This window comes from Pleurodeles waltl, chromosome 12 (genome assembly GCF_031143425.1).
Source record: "Pleurodeles waltl isolate 20211129_DDA chromosome 12, aPleWal1.hap1.20221129, whole genome shotgun sequence".
Lineage (NCBI taxonomy): Eukaryota > Metazoa > Chordata > Amphibia > Caudata > Salamandridae > Pleurodeles > Pleurodeles waltl.
In genome coordinates this window covers 656,215,489-656,238,050 of record NC_090451.1, presented here as the reverse complement: position 1 = coordinate 656,238,050, position 22,562 = coordinate 656,215,489, and the positions used below count along the sequence as shown (strand labels likewise).

The following is a 22,562-nucleotide window of genomic DNA, read 5'->3' as shown; positions in this document are numbered from 1 at the left end:
TAGCTAAAGCAGTAAATATCAAGCTGGCATTTGGGTTTCTCAAGATCAAAGCACAGCATACCTCGGATGTCGTTAGAAATGATCAAGTCAGCTTTTCCGTATCACAGCTTGTTCTGGGCTGGAAAATCAGCAGCGATAGGCTGAAGGCCACTTCTTCCATGCCCCGGTGTTACTTTTGACTGAGGCTGGTTTTTGCTGCGAACCTGACATGAGTGATAGTCCTAGAGCAAAGTCACCCTCTGTCTGTGATTCCAAATCTGGGTTTTTAATGCATCCGATTGCTGATTTTATCGTAGATTATGAAAGCAAATGCAGACACTGAAGTATCCACAAGACTAAAAAAATAATGGAGACAAATGCACCCACTTGATTCTCATATTGGTAATGAAAAACAGTAAAAGCATGTCAGTTTACACAGAAACGGGGTACGATAGTATGACAGCTTAGGCAGTAAGACTCATGATCGCAGCATTTCTATGCAAGTCTTGGAAACTTCACACCTTCTGTGAAAGAGATAAGATTATGAGGATAGGTGGAGAATGAAAAGAGAACAGGAGGATAGAGCTGAACTAAGAAAAAAGAACTGGAGTGGAATTACCACTGTGTTCACCATTGCCACGGGCAACTGAAAAATCTACTCTGACCCCCATAGAAACCGAGGCTTTGTAGAGCACGCAAACCTTGGTGCTGCCTGCTTAATTGAATTCGGTTTTAGCCGTAACCAAGAGTTAGCCATGCGTTCTAGGTTGCAAGTTAAAGAACTGGTGATACCAGTAAAATGTTTGGTTGCAAAGACTTATGCTTAATCTCGTAGTACCAGTTTGCAGCAGAGAGTAAACACTAATTTGAAAAGTGGATTACAAGTGTTCTGGTCCCTTCACCTTGCCAGGAGGCAGATATTCATGATACTGCAGTTTTCTGTAAAATTTGGTTGAGTGATAAAGCACTGAATACAAATCTGTAGCTGTCCGAGGTGTAGAACATGATGGGATTAGGTTGGCACACTGAGTCATTTTTCCCCGTGTGCCTCCATCCGTTCACAAATTTTACCTGCAAGATAAAATTAGCATGTGACTTATTTCTCCAATCACAATGACCCCAAAGGTCAAAAGTGCCTTGTAACATAACGTATGTAATTCTTAACAGGCCATTCATGCAGTATCTTGGTACTGAAAATTTTATTGCTACTCAACTCTATGATTCATTTTTATTAATCTTGAAAGGCTTAGTGTACCTGCTATAATTTGGACCTTTGGCCAGAAGCGCAAACACAGTTTACTGTAGTGGATGCTTTAGTCTGCTGAGCCCTAGACTAATTTCTTTTTTTCTGAGAGTAGTGATCAAAGCAGTTAGGCTTGGTATTTATATTTCGAGGAGGACTAGAGAATTGTTCTCTCACTGAAGTTAGTCATTTTAGCTCTTTTCCTTCGCAAAGCATGTATTATACACATAGTCATTGAAAAGCAATACAAAATTAGACATTGGCCCATGTTGATTGTGCTGTAGCTGTTACGTGTTAAATGAAACACTTTCACACCATCCTCCATGAGCTAGAACTTGACTGCTTGTCCTTGGATATTGCTGCAAATTCCAGGAAGCCGTGTAATCCTTTTGTAGGAAGTATGCACTATTTCAAAGTAAGGAATAGTATGCACAGAGTCCAAGGGTTCCCCTTAGAGGTAAGATAGTGGCAAAAAGAGATAATACTAATGCTCTACAGGGAGTGCAGAATTATTAGGCAAATGAGTATTTTGACCACATCATCCTCTTTATGCATGTTGTCTTACTCCAAGCTGTATAGGCTCGAAAGCCTACTACCAATTAAGCATATTAGGTGATGTGCATCTCTGTAATGAGAAGGGGTGTGGTCTAATGACATCAACACCCTATATCAGGTGTGCATAATTATTAGGCAACTTCCTTTCCTTTGGCAAAATGGGTCAAAAGAAGGACTTGACAGGCTCAGAAAAGTCAAAAATAGTGAGATATCTTGCAGAGGGATGCAGCACTCTTAAAATTGCAAAGCTTCTGAAGCGTGATCATCGAACAATCAAGCGTTTCATTCAAAATAGTCAACAGGGTCGCAAGAAGCGTGTGGAAAAACCAAGGCGCAAAATAACTGCCCATGAACTGAGAAAAGTCAAGCGTGCAGCTGCCACGATGCCACTTGCCACCAGTTTGGCCATATTTCAGAGCTGCAACATCACTGGAGTGCCCAAAAGCACAAGGTGTGCAATACTCAGAGACATGGCCAAGGTAAGAAAGGCTGAAAGACGACCACCACTGAACAAGACACACAAGCTGAAACGTCAAGACTGGGCCAATAAATATCTCAAGACTGATTTTTCTAAGGTTTTATGGACTGATGAAATGAGAGTGAGTCTTGATGGGCCAGATGGATGGGCCCGTGGCTGGATTGGTAAAGGGCAGAGAGCTCCAGTCCGACTCAGACGCCAGCAAGGTGGAGGTGGAGTACTGGTTTGGGCTGGTATCATCAAAGATGAGCTTGTGGGGCCTTTTCGGGTTGAGGATGGAGTCAAGCTCAACTCCCAGTTCCTGGAAGACACCTTCTTCAAGCAGTGGTACAGGAAGAAGTCTGCATCCTTCAAGAAAAACATGATTTTCATGCAGGACAATGCTCCATCACACGCGTCCAAGTACTCCACAGCGTGGCTGGCAAGAAAGGGTATAAAAGAAGGAAATCTAATGACATGGCCTCCTTGTTCACCTGATCTGAACCCCATTGAGAACCTGTGGTCCATCATCAAATGTGAGATTTACAAGGAGGGAAAACAGTACACCTCTCTGAACAGTGTCTGGGAGGCTGTGGTTGCTGCTGCACGCAATGTTGATGGTGAACAGATCAAAACACTGACAGAATCCATGGATGGCAGGCTTTTGAGTGTCCTTGCAAAGAAAGGTGGCTATATTGGTCACTGATTTGTTTTTGTTTTGTTTTTGAATGTCAGAAATGTATATTTGTGAATGTTGAGATGTTATATTGGTTTCACTGGTAATAATAAATAATTGAAATGGGTATATATATTTTTTTTGTTAAGTTGCCTAATAATTATGCACAGTAATAGTCACCTGCACACACAGATATCCCCCTAACATAGCTAAAACTAAAAACTACTTCCAAAAATATTCAGCTTTGATATTAATGAGTTTTTTGGGTTCATTGAGAACATGGTTGTTGTTCAATAATAAAATTAATCCTCAAAAATACAACTTGCCTAATAATTCTGCACTCCCTGTATTTTGTGGTAGTGTGGTCGAGCAGTAGGCTTATCAAAGGAGTAGTGTTAAGCATTTGTTGTACACACACAAGCAATAAATGAGGAACACACACTCAAAGACAATTCCAGGCCAATAGGTTTTTGTATAGAAACATATCTTTTCTTAGTTTATTTTAAGAACCACAGGTTAAAATTTTACATGTAATACTTTAAATGAAAGGTATTGCAGGTAGGTACTTTAGGAACTTTGAATAATCAAAATAGCATACACAGTTTTCAAATAAATCACATATAGCTATTTTAAAACTAGACACAGTGCAATTTTCACAGTTCCTAGGGGGAGTAAGAGTTAGTTAGTTTTTGCAGGTAAGTAAACCACCTACGGGGTTCAAGTTTGGGTCCAAGGTAGCCCACCGTTGGGGGTTCAGAGCAACCCCAAAGTTACCACACCAGCAACTCAGGGCCGGTCAGGTGCAGAGTTCCAAGTGGTGCCCAAAACACATAGGCTCACCGCCAGGTGTTACAGTTCCTGCAGGGGGAGGTGTGAAGCACCTCCACCCAGTACAGGCTTTGTTACTAGCCACAGAGTGACAAAGGCACTCTCCCCATGTGGCCAGCAACATGTCTCGAGTGTGGGAGGCTGCTAAAACCAGTCAGCCTACACAGGTAGTTGGTTAAGGTTTCAGGGGGCACCTCTAAGGTGCCCTCTGGGGTGTATGTTACAATAAAATGTACACTGGCATCAGTGTGCATTTATTGTGCTGAGAAGTTTGGTACCAAACTTCCCAGTTTTCAGTGTAGCCATTATGGTGCTGTGGAGTCCGTGTTTGACAGACTCCCAGACCATATTCTCTTTTGGCTACCCTGCACTTACAATGTCTAAGGTTTTGCTTAGACACTGTAGGGGCACAGTGCTCATGCACTGGTGCCCTCCCCTATGGTATAGTGCACCCTGCCTTAGGGCTGTAAGGCCTGCTAGAGGGGTGACTTATCTATACTGCATAGGCAGTGTGAGGTTGGCTGAGGGGAGTGCCATGTCGACTTACACGTTTTGTCTTCACTAGCACACACACTAGCACACACAAGCTGGCAAGCAGTGTGTCTGTGCTGAGTGAGGGGTCCCCAGGGTGGCATAAGACATGCTGCAGCCCTTAGAGACCATCCCTGGCATCAGGGCCCTTGGTACCAGGGGTACCAGTTACAAGGGACTTACCTGGATGCCAGGGTGTGCCAATTGTGAAAACAAAAGTACAGGTTAGGGAAAGAACACTGGTGCTGGGGCCTGGTTAGCAGGCCTCAGCACACTTTCAAATCAAAACTTAGCATCAGCAAAGGCAAAAAGTCAGGGGGTAACCATGCCAAGGAGGCATTTCCTTACACCTTTTTATTAGGTCTCATCTAACAGCATGCATGCGCTGTTGGTGCGAGGGGTATTGTAGACAGTAAAAGGCGTGGAGCCCTCCCATTACTTACCATTTGCTGGCTTAATTGTCATTACTTTTAGCTGCTTCCTAATTGGCTACTATATGCCTACTAATCGATTTCATTTGATTAGTGTCCTTCCACTGTCCTTTGATGCTCACGCTGTGATTCAGGGTAGGTTTTTTTTTTCTGTCCCATCATTTTCACTTTTGTGCTACACCTTTGGGTAGCTTTTAACTATTGCCCAACAGGTTTTTTGTTGCTGTAAATTGTTTTGGAATTTGGTGCTTCCTTTAACAGCACCAAACAATGGCACCGACTGTAAAGCAGTTTGTGACTTTGTTTTACAGTTCAGCGCTTCTGTTGCTGTAAATTGTTTTGGAATTTGGTGCTTCCTTTAACAGCACCAAACAATGGCACCGACTGTAAAGCAGTTTGTGACTTTGTTTTACAGTTCAGCGCTTCACATTATAGCGCCAAACAAATGGCACACACTAGTCTGAAACCGGACTCCCATAGTCCCAGACAAGCAGTCCAGTCATGTGCTTCAGGCCAGGCTGCCACTAAACAAAATTAGCATTTTGGACACATCTGAGCATTTTCAAACACAGAAGTATGTGGCTACTTAAAGTGTGTCAATTTTGGGCTGTGCCGCAGTAAATCCATTTCTCCTTAAATCCTGTGTCCTCAGTCTCATATCTATGTACTTGACTTCTGTGTGTATACAAAAGAATGTGTCTTTTCAAAACGCTTCAGTTTTATGCAGTGCAGCTACTACGTTATTTCTCCTTAAAACCTGTACCCAAGTCCTTATTCTCATGTATTCCACCGAAAGTGCTTGCAAGTGCCCTATATTCATATCCACTTAGGTGTGAGAGATGTATCCTAAAAGCTGCACCAACTCCACTCCAACCTACCCCAATCTACTCAACTCGGTTACCTCACTCCATTCTACTCCAGACTACCACATTCTACCACACCCCACTCAACCCCACTCCATCCCAGTCCACCCATTGCAATTTAATCCACTCCACCCTGACCTACCCCACTCCAATCTACTCCAGTCCTCCCCAATCAACCCTATCCCACTGTACCCCACTCCAATTCATCCCACTTCAGGCTACCCCAGTCTACCCCTCTCTACTCACTTGTACCCCAATCTACCCAACTCCACTCCAATCTACCCTACTGCAGTCTACCCCAATCCACAACAGTCTACTCTACCCCACTCCGCCCCAATCTATCCATTTCCAGTTTACCCCACACTACCCCAATCCAGAACACTCCACTCTACCCAAATTGACTCTGCGCTCAATCTACCCCCAATCCAGTCCACGTCACTAACTTTTAGCCATGCTGAACAGCAGCCACACTGTTGTACAACATAACTAAAACACATTGCCATAACTAATAGCTCTGGCATATGTGAGAGCTATTAGCTTTGCCGATGCTTGTTAACCATTGAAGTCCTACCAAAAGTCCAAGGTTGTAGGACAATTGAGTCCTCTAAATTGTCACAGTAACTCTTTCTGTCTGCTCGATCTTCTGCTACAGTCCGCAGTTTCTGTGGAAAAAGCTTGCTGTACTGCCACATGTTAGTGATGTCAGTTTTTGTAGGCATGATCATTTTCTCTTTTTTATGGGCGTCAACATAATATATTTCTGATTGCTGTTTCAGTACTTCTGAGTATCCTCTTGATTGACTTACTTTGAATCTTTGTTCCAGCTGCCCCAGCTGTTCAGTGGTGTTTGGCGGTGTGAACTCTATCAAGTCCCACATCCAGACATCGCATTGTGAGGTCTTCCACAAGTGCCCGATCTGCCCTATGGCCTTCAAGTCTGGCCCCAGCGCTCATGGCCACGTCTTCTCCCAGCACCCAGGATTCACCAGTCAGCATTCAAAGTAAGTACCCAGGAACCAAGTGACAGTGGCTCCACTGCAGGCAATCCCTCCCTGATGAAGAGGGTTTAAAGGAAGTGCAAAAGAAAGCCTGTTTTTACTGACACTGGCCCTTAAGAAGTAATTTTCTTTATGGAACTGTCATTGGTCACAATCAGACTGCTGTATTGTGGGTGAAGAAAGATGGCAGTTTTAGGTTACTTTTATCTTGGAATTTGTTTTCCCGCGACTGAACCGTTTTATACACATCTCATCACTAGCAGGCAATGCAAGTGGGAGATGATTTTCAGTTGCAGTCCATTCAAGGTAAAAGTGGAGTTTGTGTTCTTCCCTTCCAACCATAAATAAACTTCTTGTTGAACATTGAGTCATTCGCCTTTTCTATGGTCGCTTCAAATCCCCACTTTACAGCAATCTCTCTACTGTGGCCCCTCACGCCACCGCTATTTTAATTTAGAGGTAAATGCACCACTTTTCTAATAATTCATTTCAGGAAGTTCCCTAAACATTCAAGTTAATTCTGTGCTTTAATCCTTCATGTGAGGTGCCCATTTCCCTCTGCTCCTTCTCTTCCAATACTTCCCCGCTTTTCTTTTGATTCATCTCTCTGTACCCTGCTCCTTGCTGGATTTTTAGGTTGAGCATAATGCAGGGCCTCTTGTATACTTTTAGTATACTTCTATGGGCTTAAAGCCATTTCATTTGTTAATTTCAGTGTTATTTAAAAATCTGTTTACTAGTGTTCAGTCATGCCTCTTTGTCCCTCCTTTTTCTCTTTGAGAGTAGAGACTAACTACTATATAATTATGCTTTGTCATGTTTATCTGTTCTTTGGGGGACTTTTTTTTCTTCTTCTTGGTTTCCTGCTTGTGTTTGGCGCTCAGCTAAGGTAACCATGTTGTTCCTGCCTACATTTCACATGCTTTAAGGTAGCATTCTCTATGAGTGCTTGTTTTTTCCAGGATGTTGCTACTTATTTTTCTTTCCAGCCAGCATATTACTCTTGTCTCCAATCCTCCATCACCTGAATGCACAACATAAAACTTTTGACAAAACGGGCACTTTGTTTCAGTTTTTCAGCACAGTGCATGAAGGTCATTGGGGATGTGTGGCATTCAAGACTGCATGGTGCAGTACCTTGTGTGGCAAAAAAAAAAGAGGTCCCTAGGGACAGCCTGTGGTACTGCACCTTCTCCCTGCTTCGCACACATTAGAGCAGTAAATGTTTCAGGTTTTTTTTCAGCCAGGATATTATAAGTGTAAAAGCGTTAATGTAACCATGTTCTACCTGATTACATTTCACATGCTTTACTTAATTTTTTTTTTTTTTGGTCTATACTACCCAGAGCATCCCCACTGTAATTAACACTCTCCGTCAACAGATGTCTCAAATGTGGCGTAGCGCTAAAGCTGCTCCCTTTTCGAACTGAGGAACAAGGTTTCAGTATCGGCATCGGTTCTCCATCTCGTGATTCTGGGCAATTCACTTAATCTTCCCGTGCCACCCAAAAAATGAATGTGCACCTGTGTAATATAATTGGTGCTCCTGTAAATTTGAATCCTGCTGGTAAATTTGTGCTATATAAAACTGCAAAACAGCTGCAGTGATTTTGGAGAAGATTTTAAGCCATAAGTTGTCCAGCACAGAATTCACACAGATGGCAAGCTTGAAGTCGCTTTAAAATGTATACCCTGTGTCATCCTTTGCGGCATGGAAAGGTGCTTTCAGTCAGGTATGGTGCGGTGTCTGTCAGATTTCACCAGGAATGTTTACACACAGGCAAAAACACACCCATACTCTCTCCCTCGCTCTTTTTGGAAAGACTTCAAAAATGTTGGTAATTTCACAAAGGAATGTGCTTTATCCCACTTGCTACATTTAACAAATCCATAATTCCTCTCTCTTTCTGCTGCCTCTTAAGCCCCTTTTGTACGCCCTGCTTACCTTATGAGATGTTTCAGCCACTGAAAGCGGGGACGAAAAAGTGCATTTACACAGATTAGCGCTTGTCACATAGATTAAAAGCCATCCCACTAGTTCCAACTTCTTCTTAGTAACGGCAGCGATGAGATGTCAGCCTTCATGACTCAATTTAGCCCCATGTAAAGTTCCACATCTGTTGTAAACTCTTTAGCAAAAGCTTTTCCAGAGAAGACCATCTTCATAAAATAAGCTGTCCCATCTACTGACAAAGTAAGCCTCATCTACTTCCCCGCTTGTGCAACCACATTTATAACATTCTTCCCCTAGTTCTCCTCTGGGGCAATTTAAGGAGTTTGGGGGCCCTGGGCCAAATGTATTTTGTGGGGGGGGGAGGCTGTTCGTAACTGATATGAATTTGTGATCCATTTCCAGCTCCTTTCTTGCCCTCTTTGGCTGGGTTACTGACAACGCACAGGCACACCCATCTAAATTCTTAATGTGTGTGCATCTAATATTCAGGGATAGTGATGTGTGTTTTCAATACTTGTAACACAGCAGCAGTTCACTAACATTACTGCAAATAACCTCTGTGACACCCTCCTATTTCTCATATGTGAGGTCCTGTTTTGGTCTTAAGGAACCTTTTTTTAAGGATGCTGCATGAAACAAACTCCACATTTCTGTGAAAGTCTCAGTCCTTCGCATGTCACCCACATTAAAAATAAACTAAAAGTAAACCCTACTAAAAAACAATCTAAGGAATGTTCCAGGTTATCAGGGCAAAACTCTCTGCAGTAAACTGAAGTGCTTTAGTTCTATTCAGGGCCACTTGAAATATGTGGCAGAGAGGACCAAATTATGAGGCAGGGTTGACCAATTTATGTGGCAAGAAAATACCAGTTAGGCATTTACAATGCCAATAGCTCTAACTCAAGCAAATACGAGATCTATTGCATTGCAAATGCCTGTTCTTATTCCCCACGCCACCCTTTCTTATCCCCAATTCACTTTCTTGCCTGCCTGTGCCTTCCTACTATATATTGTCTGTTGCATGACTGGCTTGTTCACTCCACTTCCTGTCTTTACTTCTGGATCGGGAAGCAATAGACACGGAAGACTTCTACAGTCCAATTTGATTTTTCCTTTTCGAGTACTCAAGTTTTTCGAGTACTCAAGTTTGCGTTTGCGCAATTCCTTATTTTTAATAATTGTGTTGATGGTTTTCCACTCCCTAAGGTATTAACTCCTAGGTCTTTTGAGATGTGTTTTATTTTCAGTGTTTTTAATCTGAAACATCAAATTGGGCATTTGTCAGGTTAACCTTTAATCAGATTCAGAAATGTTGCTTACATCAATGACTTTAGTCGGGCATAGAGTGATCCAGCCCACAGTACCTGGTAGCTTTTACCCATATTAGTAGTTGTCCCCCCTTCTCTAATAGAGTTTCTGTGATGGTAAATGTCAGTGTGTGATGCAAATACTTCATTTCAGAAGTCCTTCCTCCCACTGCCTTGGCAAAGCTTTCTACATATCAAAGGAGTCCCCTTTTGTATCATGTGATCAAAAGTGGAAGCGCCTTTTATTTTCCCTTTGGGCTACTTTCTCTTTTCTGCCAATCACAAGTTGTACTTAACAAAAAGAAAATTGCCACTGCTGCATACTGTTAGCAAAAAATCAATACATTTTTATTTCCATTTACACAAGCTACAACAATAGCAGCCTGGTAAGTAAGTATGGATGCTGGCTCAGTTGCTTCTCACAAAATTATTGTTCTAATACCTTCTTCAGTAATGGACATCTGTTCTAACACTTCTGCTGTAGTCCTTACTTACCCGAAGGTACAGTACCCATCATTTCTATTGTATTAACTTTCTACAAACGTTTGTCACCCCTCTTCAATGTGCACAGCAAAGCACTAACCAAATGAGTCCAATTCCACTTGATCTGGGTGCAAGGGCCACACCTCCACAGATGATACTGTTTATAGGTTGAAATAATTTCTGATTATCTAAATTCTTAGACTTATGCTGACCCTACAAATGCATCATTCTTGCTTTTCTTCCTGGGTTTGTTGCCTCAATTGATTGTAGGTGTGTAAAGCTACAATTTTTTTCTCGTGAACAGAAGTCATCTCTATTCTAAAGATCAGTTTTTGACCTTTACTGAATAACTTTCTTTGCCAGTGCACATGGACACTATGGCCCGTATTTATACTTTTTGACGCTAAACTGCGCTAACGCAGTTTAGCGTCAAAAAGTTTTGCGCCGGCTAACGCCATTCTGAAGCGCCATGCAGGCGCCGTATTTATTGAATGGCGTTAGCCGGCGCTAACAGACCGGCGCTGCCTGGTGTGCGTGGAAAAAACCCACGTACACCAGGCAGCGCCGGCGTTGGGGAAAATGGCGTTAGGGCGTCTTAAAATGGTGCAAGTCAGGTTGACGCCAAAAAATCGCCTCCACCCGATTTGCGCCATTTTTAACGACGCCCAGATGCCATTTACATGACTCCTGTCTTAGTAAAGACAGGAGTCATGCCCCCTTGCCCAATGGCCATGCCCAGGGGACTTATGTCCCCTGGGCATGGTCATTGGGCATTGTGGCATGTAGGGGGGCACAAATCAGGCCCCCCTATGCCAAAAAAAAAATAAAAAAAAAATATATATATATATATACTTACCTGAACTTACCTGAATGTCCCTGGAATGGGTCCCTCCATCCTTGGGTGTCCTCCTGGGGTGGGCAAGGGTGGCAGGGGGGGTCCCTGGGGGCATGGGAGGGCAGCTGTGGGCTCATTTTGAGCCCACAGCTCCCTTAACGCCTGCCCTGACCCAGGCGTTAAAAAGAGGCGCAAATGCGGGGTTTTTTGCCCCGCCCACTCACGGGCGTGATTTTTGCCCGGGAGTATAAATACGACGCATTTGCGTCGCAGTCATTTTTCTAGACGGGAACGCCTACCTTGCATCTCATTAACGCAAGGAAGGCGTTCACGCAAAAAAATGACGCTCATTCCTCATAATTTGGCGCTAGACGCGTCTAACGCCAAAGTATAAATATGGCGTTAGTTTTGCGCCGAATTTGCGTCGAAAAAAACGAGGCAAATTCGGCGCAAACGGAGTATAAATATGCCCCTATATTTTCTTTACTAACCTCTCCATACTGCTCTAACCTGCTGTGCGTAAAACAATCTAACAGAGTCTGTGCCCATGTGCATTGCCTATTAAGGGCGGAGTCACAGTGTATTTTGTGACTTAGAGTTTCTCCGAAGAAAAACAACTTGCAAACGTCCAAACCCAAGACTGTATGGCTGAGCGTTTGATTCAGCTGCACTGCAAGCTATAGACGCGCTTGCAGGGTAAGTAACCTTTTCTTCCCAGATTGCTCAGAAGTGGTCTAGCTGAGGCAGTTTAGAAGATTTTCTACAGGCCTGTGACCCTCGAAAGGCTGGCAGGGCCGAGGATTGTGTCATATACAGAAGCTGTTCTCCCAAGCCTTGCCGACCTTTTTACATAATTGTATGAAGAGTATTTTATAGGGTGAACCTTTTAAAAGATGAATATGAACAACTGTTGCAATAACAATGCTTTCTGTTTAATGCTGCCTCTGTAGGATGATTTATAAGTGTGCAATGTGTGACACAGTCTTCACCCACAAACCGCTACTCTCATCGCACTTCGACCAGCATCTGGTGAACCAGAGGGTCAGCGTCTTCAAGTGTCCTGACTGCCCCCTTCTCTTTGCACAGAAACGCACCATGCTGGAGCACATGAAGGTATGACTGCCCACGCTTTCATCACAGTTAAACTTCTGGTGCATAAACCAGGCGGTAGACAAAGCATATGCATCCATAGCACGAAAAGCGTAAGCGGCATGACCATGCCAGTTATTCTTCAATATTGTATGTACCTGTCAAAGATAATGATGGTTGTTACCATGGGCGCTTGGTGTTTCGTCTACCTCAGACAGCGGATTGTGCAATACTGAGATTACAGCCGTAGAATCCGTGTTTCTGAACGTTCTCTTTGAGCAGCTCTGTCCTCCTAACCACACAGTTTATCAGAGGGCGAGCATGGTTTCGGACCTTGAACCTCTAGGTCTGGGCCTACGCGTTTATCCATTTAAACTGAACATAGTTCCCATGACCGCCCCCCGGATCAGAAAGCACGGATATGTCTCACGTCAACGATTACTCGCCGTCTTAGCTGTTCCACCGCAGCTTTAGACAGTAGGTTGAGACCAAACTTGCACATTTAGGAAGCCCGTCTGTGCCTGAGGTCAGGCCCGTCCTGCGCTCCAGACAAGGGGATAGGATCTCCGGAAGCATACAGCAGTTTTAGTACTTGGTTACATAATGCAAAAGCCGGTGCGTAAGTTACAAAAATATTACACACATCAGAACTTTGCCAAACATTAAATCAGTTTTAGGCCTTAAATAAAGAAGTTGTACCTATGGTTAGACCAGTCTCACTAGCCCTAGAGGGCAGGGTTATTCTTCAGATTAAGCAGACTGGATACTTCAGAGTTTCATAGCAGAACCTTCCTGCTGGTTATAGAACTTTGATCGGCTCATGCCTCATCTGGCTGAGCTCTTCCCTAATTTAAATGAATCTTGCACTTTGTTGTTCAGGATTATCGGAGATCAGAGTATTGTATTTAAAAGTGAGGTGCACATGTAAGGGTACCTTTAGCTAAGGTTTGTTAAAACCAGTTTTTACTTCAGTTAATCTTGATATACTTCTACATTGTGTCAACCCACAAGGAACAATAGGTTTTTTTCTGGCGAGTCCTTACGATGTTGCCTACTTCAGCTGTCAGTGAATCCTTTCAAGTTCATATGATGCATGAGCTGTCTGTGAGCAGGAGGCACATTAGGCATTGATACATAACCGTAAGACGTACTGGAAATAACCAGCCGCAGTACACCACACACAGACTAAGGACAGAGGAGTAGTCTCTCAGATACCATTTTAGATAGCTAAGCAGGTCTCTCTTACATGGATGTGTTCTTTTGTTTGTAAATTGATAACTTGGAACTTTGGTGAATTTTTTTTTTTTTTTTTTTTTTACAGACCACTCATAGTAGTACCCCAAAAGTAGAGGAGTCTCCACCCCCTCCTGCTCCCCCTCCACCTCCTATTCCTCCCTCCAAGGAACTGGAACTCCTGACACCTAAACCAGAACCAGTGGAGGCGCCTATTTCTAAGGAATCTGACGAGGAGATGTCCTCTTCTGAAGACGACGACAGTCCCAGCTCCCCGGAGGTTGTAAAGAAGGGGAAGTCGAAAGAGAAGCCACCAGTGGAGATCAAGAGGAGAAGGAGGAGGGGTCCCGGCTTGACCTGTAGCATCTGTCACTCCTGGTTCCCTGAACGCGAGGAGTATGTGATACACATGAAGAAACTGCATGGAAAGGTGAGTTAAAGCTGACCGCTGTGGGCAGGAGCAAACCTTATTCAGAGGATGGTGTGTTAAACCTTCACAGGCAATGAAGTCACATAAACGTGATTTTTCATGCTGGTGTCCCTGCCTGCTTTTGTTTCTCAGAAGCGAGTGTCTAATTCTGAACTGCTCCTCTTTTGTGGATTGGCATGGGTACTGTCAACTGCTAATGACGAAGAGTGTCTTATAATAATAATGTGTGCACAATTGGGGTGTGAGTGAGAGCATCTGAGTGGTGAACCATCACCCAATCCCTGCCACAACCTCTGCTTATTGTCCTTTTCATTGCAAGTCCTGTTAGGAAGCCCCATGGCTGGTCATGAAGAAAGGTGCCCCCACTTCCTTTTTTCACCATACTTCCTGAGCACTGGAATGAAAGGTTTCTGCTGGCCTAATCTGGTGGGATGAGGGCTACTGTGGCTCATTCCAACATAGGACTGTATTGTAGAGCGTGAACCACCTTTTCCTGGTGGCCTGTGGTAGGATCTCTGGCTGAATGTGGCTCCTTGTAGAAGAGTCTTGATGAATAACCTGTGCAACAGCAGTGAGATAGTCTGGGCCTTCCACACTTGGGTATGACCACTAAGGTATGCAGCTTGTTGTGGGTTCAGAAAGGGAGATTTAGAGGATTTCTGGTCCAAGCAAAACCAAGTAGAGGCGTTATCCCCTAAACCAGAGAGATGCTGTTACAGTGGAACCTTTTCCTTTGTCCCTTTCTCTCCCCCCCCGACCATTCCCACCACTATCCACTAACAAAGCATCATGTCTCAGCACATCAGCTCTCTCTGGAAAGAATTAGCACTAGGCGCCATTTTAATGAAGAGCCAGATGTGATGAAACAAGGGCTGCACAGTGTCCTTGTGAATATGCAGGAGCCTTGTGTTCGTTTTTTTCTGCCGTTCTGTCCAGCACTGTGGATTTTTTTGACCCAGTGTGGTATTTTACATACATTGTAAAGTTTGGAAAGGGTTAGGTTTGAAGCGTGAATTGCTTCTAGATTCTTTTGCTGGACATGTTTTCTGCCACCTAGGAGTTGGGTCCAGCATTGTAACTTGTTTTTCCAAAGCTTTTAATTTAGGTGTCTATTTTTCATGAGGAAGTTTGTTTCTTACAGCATTTTACTCACTTTTCAGATGCCACATGATGCCATAGCTTAGGTGCTGATAGATGACGCCACTGACTTTGCACCTTCTCGGAAAGACAACATGCAGCCTTATTTAGGTACCTGCCTGTGTTTGGTGCTTGGGTCCCAAGCATGATTCAGGATGCTGCCAAATGAACCTGGGACCACTTTGATTCATGCTTGGAACATTAGGCAGCATGAAGCAAAGCTGTAAACAATGAACCCAAGAAGGGACATAATGAAAATGTCACTTACCCAGTGTACATCTGTTCGTGGCATCAGTCGCAGTAGATTCGCATGTTCTGCAATAGCTCGCCATCTGGTGTTGGGCCGGAGTGTTACAAGTTGTTTTTCTTCGAAGAAGTCTTTCGAGTCACGGGACCGAGTGACTCCTCCTTTTGTCTCCATTGCGCATGGGCGTCGACTCCATCTTCGATTGTTTTTCCCCGCAGAGGGTGAGGTAGGAGTTGAATTGTAGTAATAGTGCCCATGCAATGGAGTGACTAAGTATGCACCTATTTAAGGTTGAGATGATACATATATAGATAATTGAAGGTAACTTCCAAACTGCTACAGGCTCCCGGGGAGGCAGGTGGGCACATGCGAATCTACTGCGACTGATGCCACGAACAGATGTACACTGGGTAAGTGACATTTTCAGTTCGATGGCATCTGTCGCTGTAGATACGCATGTTCTGCAATAGACTAGTAAGCAGTTATTTCCCCAAAAGCGGTGGATCAGCCTGTAGGAGTGGAAGTAGTCTGAAATAATGTCCTTAATACAGCTTGACCTACTGTGGCTTGTTGTGCGGATAACACGTCTACACAGTAGTGCTTGGTGAATGTGTGAGGCGTAGACCATGTGGCTGCCTTACATATTTCTTGCATTGGGATGTTTCCTAGAAAGGCCATGGTAGCACCTTTCTTTCTGGTTGAGTGTGCCCTTGGTGTAATGGGCAGCTGTCGTTTAGCTTTAAGGTAGCAGATTTGGATGCATTTAACTATCCATCTGGCTATACCTTGTTTTGAAATTGGGTTTCCTGCATGAGGTTTTTGAAATGCAATAAAGAGTTGTTTAGTCTTTCTGATGTTCTTTGTTCTGTCAATGTAATACATTAATGCTCTTTTGACATCTAATGTATGTAGTGCCCTTTCAGCTACGGTATCTGGCTGTGGAAAGAACACTGGAAGTTCCACTGTTTGATTTAGATGGAACGGTGAAATAACCTTTGGCAAAAATTTAGGATTGGTCCTTAGGACGACTTTATTTTTGTGTAGTTGTATAAAAGGTTCCTGTATAGTAAACGCCTGAATCTCGCTTACTCTTCTCAGGGAAGTAATGGCGATGAGAAATGCCACCTTCCAGGTTAGGAACTGTATGTCGCAGGAGTGCATGGGTTCAAAAGGTGGACCCATAAGTCTAGTTAGGACAACATTTAGGTTCCATGAAGGAACAGGTAGTGTTCTTGGTGGTATAATTCTCCTAAGGCCCTCCATGAATGCTTTAATGACTGGTATTCTATATAGGGAAGTTGAATAGGTAGTCTGCAGGTATGCAGATATTGCTGCAAGGTGAATCTTAATGGAAGAGAAAGCTAGGTTAGATTTTTGTAAGTGAAGCAAGTAACCCACTACATGTTCTGGAGTTGTGTGTAATGGTTGTATTTGATTAATATGGCAGTAGCAAACAAACCTCTTCCATTTACTTGCATAGCAGTGCCTGGTGGATGGCCTTCTTGCTTGTTTTATGACTTCCATACATTCTTGGGTAAGTTGTAAGTACCCGAATTCTAGGATTTCAGGAGCCAGATTGCTAGATTCAGCGATGCTGGATCTGGGTGTCTGATCTTTTGGTTGTGCTGTGTCAACAGATCTGGCCTGTTGGGCAATTTGGTGCAGGGTACCACTGAGAGGTCTAGCAGCGTTGTGTACCAGGGTTGCCTTGCCCAAGTTGGTGCTATCAATATGAGTTTGAGTTTGCTTTGACTGAGTTTGTTTACCAGGTAAGGAAGGAGAGGGAGAGGAGGAAAAGCGTAAGCAAATATCCCTGACCAGTTCATCCATAGGGCATTGCCTTGGGATTGTTTGTGTGGGTACCTGGATGCGAAGTTTTGGCATTTTGCGTTCTCCCTTGTCGCAAACAAGTCTATCTGAGGTGTTCCCCAGAGTTTGAAATAAGTGTTCAGAATTTGGGGGTGAATTTCCCATTCGTGGACCTGTTGGTGATCTCGAGAGAGATTGTCTGCGAGTTGATTTTGTATCCCTGGTATAAACTGTGCAATTAGGCGAATTTGGTTGTGAATTGCCCAATGCCAAATTTTTTGTGCTAGCAGGCTTAACTGCGTGGAGTGCGTCCCTCCCTGCTTGTTTAGATAATACATTGTTGTCATGTTGTCTGTTTTGACGAGAATGTATTTGTGAACTATTATTGGTTGGAAAGCTTTTAGTGCTTGAAAAACTGCTAGAAGTTCTAGGTGATTGATATGCAGTTTTGTTTGATGTACGTTCCATTGTCCTTGTATGCTGTGTTGATCGAGGTGTGCTCCCCACCCTGTCATGGAAGCATCTGTTGTTATTACGTATTGTGGCACTGGGTCTTGGAAAGGCCGCCCCTTGTTTAAATTTATGTTGTTCCACCACAGAAGCGAGAGGTAAGTTTGGCGGTCTATTAACACCAGATCTAGAAGGTGACCCTGTGCTTGAGACCACTGCGATGCTAGGCATTGTTGTAAGGGCCTCATGTGCAGTCTTGCGTTTGGGACAATGGCTATGCATGATGACATCATGCCTAGGAGTTGTAATACCATCTTTGCCTGTATCTTTTGTGTTGGATACATGCGTTGTATGATGGTGTTGAAATTTTGAATTCTTTGTGGACTTGGAGTGGCTACTCCCTTTGATGTGTCTATTATGGCTCCCAGGTATTGTTGTACCTTGCGTGGCAGAATTTTGGATTTTGTGAAATTGACGGTGAACCCGAGTTTGAAGAGGGTTTGTATGATCTGATTTGTGTGATTTGAGCACTGTGTGAACGAATGGGCCTTGATTAGCCAGTCGTCCAAATATGGGAACACATGTATTTGCTGCCTTCTTATGTGTGCAGCGACTACCGCTAGACATTTGGTAAAGACTCTTGGTGCGGTTGTTAATCCGAAAGGCAGTACCTTGAATTGGTAATGTATTCCTTTGAATACAAACCTTAGGTATTTCCTGTGCGATGGGTGTATTGGTATATGGAAATAAGCATCCTTGAGGTCTAAAGTTGCCATGTAGTCGTGTAGTTTTAGCAATGGCAATACTTCTTGTAGTGTGACCATGTGGAAGTGGTCTGATTTGATGAAAGTGTTCACTACTCTGAGGTCTAGGATTGGTCTCAGTGTTTTGTCCTTCTTTGGTATCAGAAAGTACAGTGAGTAAACTCCTGTGTTTATTTGTGTGTTTGGCACTAATTCGATTGCATTCTTTTGCAATAGTGCCTGCACTTCTATCTCCAGGAGATTGGAATGGTGTGTTGTTAAATTTTGTGCTTTTGGTGGTATGTTTGGAGGGAATTGTAGAAATTCTATGCAATAACCATGTTGGATAATTGCTAGAACCCAAGTGTCTGTAGTGATTTCCTCCCATGCTTTGTAATAATGACCTATTCTTCCCCCCACTGGTGTTGTGTGGAGGGGGTGAGTGACATGTGAGTCATTGTTTAGTAGTAGGGGTTTTGGGGCTTTGAAATCTCCCTCTATTTCTAGGGAATTGCCCTCCTCTATATTGTCCCCGAAAACCTCCTCTATACTGTCCCTGGTAAGTGGACGGTGTTGCTTGTGAGGTGCTGGCTTGTGTGCTTTGACCCCGAAACCCCCCTCGAAAGGGCGTTTTACGGAATGTGCTGTAATTCCCTCTGCTCTGCGGGGAGTAGAGTGCGCCCATGGCTTTGGCAGTGTCCGTATCTTTTTTGAGTTTCTCAATCGCTGTGTCCACTTCTGGACCGAACAGTTCTTTTTCATTAAAAGGCATATTGAGAACTGCTTGTTGAATCTCTGGTTTAAATCCAGACGTTCGGAGCCATGCATGCCGTCTGATAGTTACAGATGTATTAATTGTCCGTGCAGCTGTATCTGCAGCGTCCATGGAGGAACGTATCTGGTTGTTGGAGATGGTCTGTCCCTCCTCAACCACTTGTTTCGCCCTATTTTGGAAGTCCTTGGGCAGATGTTCAATGAGATGTTGCATCTCGTCCCAGTGGGCTCTGTCATAGCGCGCAAGTAGTGCCTGGGAGTTCGCGATGCGCCACTGGTTTGCAGCTTGTGCTGCGACTCTTTTACCAGCTGCATCGAACTTGCGGCTTTCTTTATCTGGGGGTGGTGCATCTCCAGATGTGTGAGAGTTGGCCCTTTTCCTAGCTGCTCTTACAACAACAGAGTCTGGTGGCAGCTGTGTAGTGATGAAAACCGGGTCCGTAGGAGGCAGCTTATACTTCTTTTCCACCCTTGGTGTGATTGCCCTACTTTTGACCGGCTCCTTAAATATGTCTTTTGCGTGCCGGAGCATACCAGGGAGCATAGGCAGGCTTTGGTAGGAGCTGTGGGTGGAGGAGAGTGTGTTGAACAAGAAATCATCCTCGACCTGTTCTGAGTGGAGGCTTACGTTATGAAATTGTGCTGCTCTAGCCACCACCTGAGAGTACGCGGTGCTGTCTTCTGGTGGAGATGGCTTTGTAGGGTAGGCCTCCGGGCTGTTATCTGACACTGGGGCGTCGTATAGGTCCCATGCGTCCTGATCTTGGTCACCCTGGCTCATGGTGGTGTGAGCAGAGGGTGGTGGTGTAATTCTTTTAACCACTTTTGGTTGTGGTGCTTGTTCCGTCTGGAACTCCAACCTTCTCTTTCTCCTAATGGGGGGAAGGGTGCTTATTTTTCCTGTCCCCTGCTGAATGAAGATACGCTTTTGCGTATGGTCCACATCAGTTGCTTGTAGCTCTTCCTCAAACCTATGCTTTTGCATTTGGGAGGTTAGCGAGTGCTCTTCTGTATAAGAGCCTGAAGCTGGGTCGCTTGCAGTTTGTTTCGGCGTCGAAACTTTGTCTGCGTGTTTTTTCGGCTCCGAGGTGACTTTTTTCCTTTTCGGGGCCGAAACCTCTCGGCGTCGATCTGTTTCGGTGCCGCTGTCTCGGCGTCGAGCCGTGTCCACACCGGCATCTCGGTGTCGAGGCTTGTCTCCAGCACTTTCTCGGTCCCGAGAAGGCTGCGTGCCGGTGTCTCGACCGGAGTCGGACGATCTCGGCACTGTTTGGGCCTTTTTCGGTGCCGACGGTCGGTCACCGAATTTATGGGTGGAGCCATGGCCTGGTGGCAGTGGCGTCCCCTGGGCCTTGTAAATGTTTCTTTGTGTGGTTTTCGACGTCTTACTCACGGTTTGTGTGTCGTCGAATCCTTCGGAGTCTGAGTCTTGGATCGAGAAGGTACCTTCTTCTTCCTGTTCCTCGAACTCCCGTTGGGCTGTCGGTGCGGACGCCATTTGAAGTCTTCTGGCTCGATGGTCTCGGAGTGTTTTTCGGGACCGGAACGCACGACAGGCCTCGCAGGTGTCTTCGCTGTGCTCAGGTGACAGGCACAGGTTGCAGACCAAGTGTTGGTCTGTGTAGGGGTATTTATTGTGGCATTTGGGGCAGAAACGGAACGGGGTCCGTTCCATCGGCGTTCCTCAGCACGCGGTCGGGCCGACCAGGCCCCGACGGAGGATCGAAAAAACTACCCAGAAGGGCACCGGAGCTCTTCGATCTTCGATGCGGTGTGGAATCTAAGTACGCCGATCCCGAACGCAACAATACCGACGAAAATCTTCCGAAATTAACTATTTTTACCGTTCCGAAACTCGGAGCGACAGGAACACGTCCGAACCCGATGGCGGAAAAAAAACAATCGAAGATGGAGTCGACGCCCATGCGCAATGGAGACAAAAGGAGGAGTCACTCGGTCCCGTGACTCGAAAGACTTCTTCGAAGAAAAACAACTTGTAACACTCCGGCCCAACACCAGATGGCGAGCTATTGCAGAACATGCGTATCTACAGCGACAGATGCCATCGAACATTGTGTTTCAGTCTGTGCCCAGCCCAAGTCCAGGTCACTGTCCTTCTGTCAGACTGAGGTGAAAGACAAGTCTCTGTGCAAGCACACAAAAGTTAAGTGGGAGTCTACACCTTGCCTCTCCAGGGAGAGGTTATACAGTTGATTTTTCAAAGACCCTATTATGCCACCATTGACTTATTCTGTTCCCATTCCATAGGTGGAACTAGTGTGTGCCAAATTACTTGGGACATTGTCCATTTTGCAGCAGGTTGAGGCATTGAGATAAGCAATGCTTTAGATTTTTTCGGTTATTGCAGGTGCCTCTGAAGCACGCTTCAGTTCCATGGATCTGCAAGGGGCTTTCAGTCAGACTTCCAGTGGTGAGACCCGCTCCAGTGCTGATTTAACAAGTTACGTTTTTGCCTGGCCCCCAGCTGGCACCAGTCTGCACTTCAACACCTTCCCTTTGCCACCAGTCTCCAGTCCACAGGCACCAAGTCCCTGATGCCAGTTTATGATCTGGAGCAGAGTTCAGAGAGATATCAGTTAATATTGTGTCACAAGATTACTAGGGCCCAGCCTGTAAAACTCCCTTATTGTAAATGTATTCAATAGTGCTTACGACACCTGACAAGGCATTTAAGCCCTTTTGTAGGCGACTAGCATGCTACTCCAGAACCCAAGATTAGTAATTAGAAGGTTAGTAAAATCTTATTTGGATTTTTGTTGTTGTTAAATTTCTTGTGTGTTAGTTGTGTTAGGATTGTGCTCTTGATTTTTTGTGTGTTTAGTAGAGTTTAGGGTAGGGATGGAAACGATAGGAGTAGATTTGAAAAGGGAAGTAGTTAGTTATTTTGTAAGTAATGGGCCTGTGTGCTTGTTAGTTGGGTGGCATGGTTTAAAAAGCTGTTGACGTCAAAGAACATGCACTCGAAGTAGAGTGCAAGAAAAGAAGACTCCAAGCCGATATGGTGGCCATACTACAAAAGAACGAGTTTAACAATGCCTTGCAAGCTTTCAGGATCTTGACTCAATCCTTGATGGAAGGTTCGAGAGAGCTGACAAATGCGGGGGCACTCAAACCATCTCGAACACCTGAGCCTCCAGAGAAGGAAGAGCAAGAGCTCTTCTGTGAAGAGGAAGAGACAGAGTCACAGGGTATATTATAGCAAGAGGTGGAAGAGTCAGAAGGGGTTGAAAATCAATGGCAGGACCTCGAGGCAGATTCTCCCGAAGAAGCCATTGACACATACCCGCTGAGACCATCACCCCAAGGTGATCTGACCATGTGTACCAACTGGTCAAGAAAGCAGCTGAAAGGTAGGGAGTCCAGATGGAAGAAGAAGGAGCAAAAATGTGATTTTTGCTGGAAAAACTGGTACCCACACAAAACCAAGTACAGCACCTCCCTATGCTACCAAGCATCATGGACCAGGGCAGAGAGGTGTTTAAGGCGCCA

The 22,562-nt window shown here is 44.6% G+C and overlaps 1 protein-coding gene across 5 annotated transcripts in view; it reads left to right on the top strand.

Moving 5' to 3' along the window:
- The window catches only part of ZNF687 (zinc finger protein 687), a 252,804-nt gene that overhangs the window by 115,990 nt on the left and 114,252 nt on the right, over positions 1–22,562 (top strand). For all 5 annotated transcript variants that reach the window (XM_069218357.1, XM_069218358.1, XM_069218356.1 and 2 more), the window contains 3 exons: positions 6,388–6,564; positions 12,091–12,253; positions 13,551–13,892. In XM_069218357.1, coding sequence (XP_069074458.1) covers positions 6,388–6,564; positions 12,091–12,253; positions 13,551–13,892 — 682 coding nt within the window. The remainder of the gene's footprint in view (positions 1–6,387; positions 6,565–12,090; positions 12,254–13,550; positions 13,893–22,562) is intronic.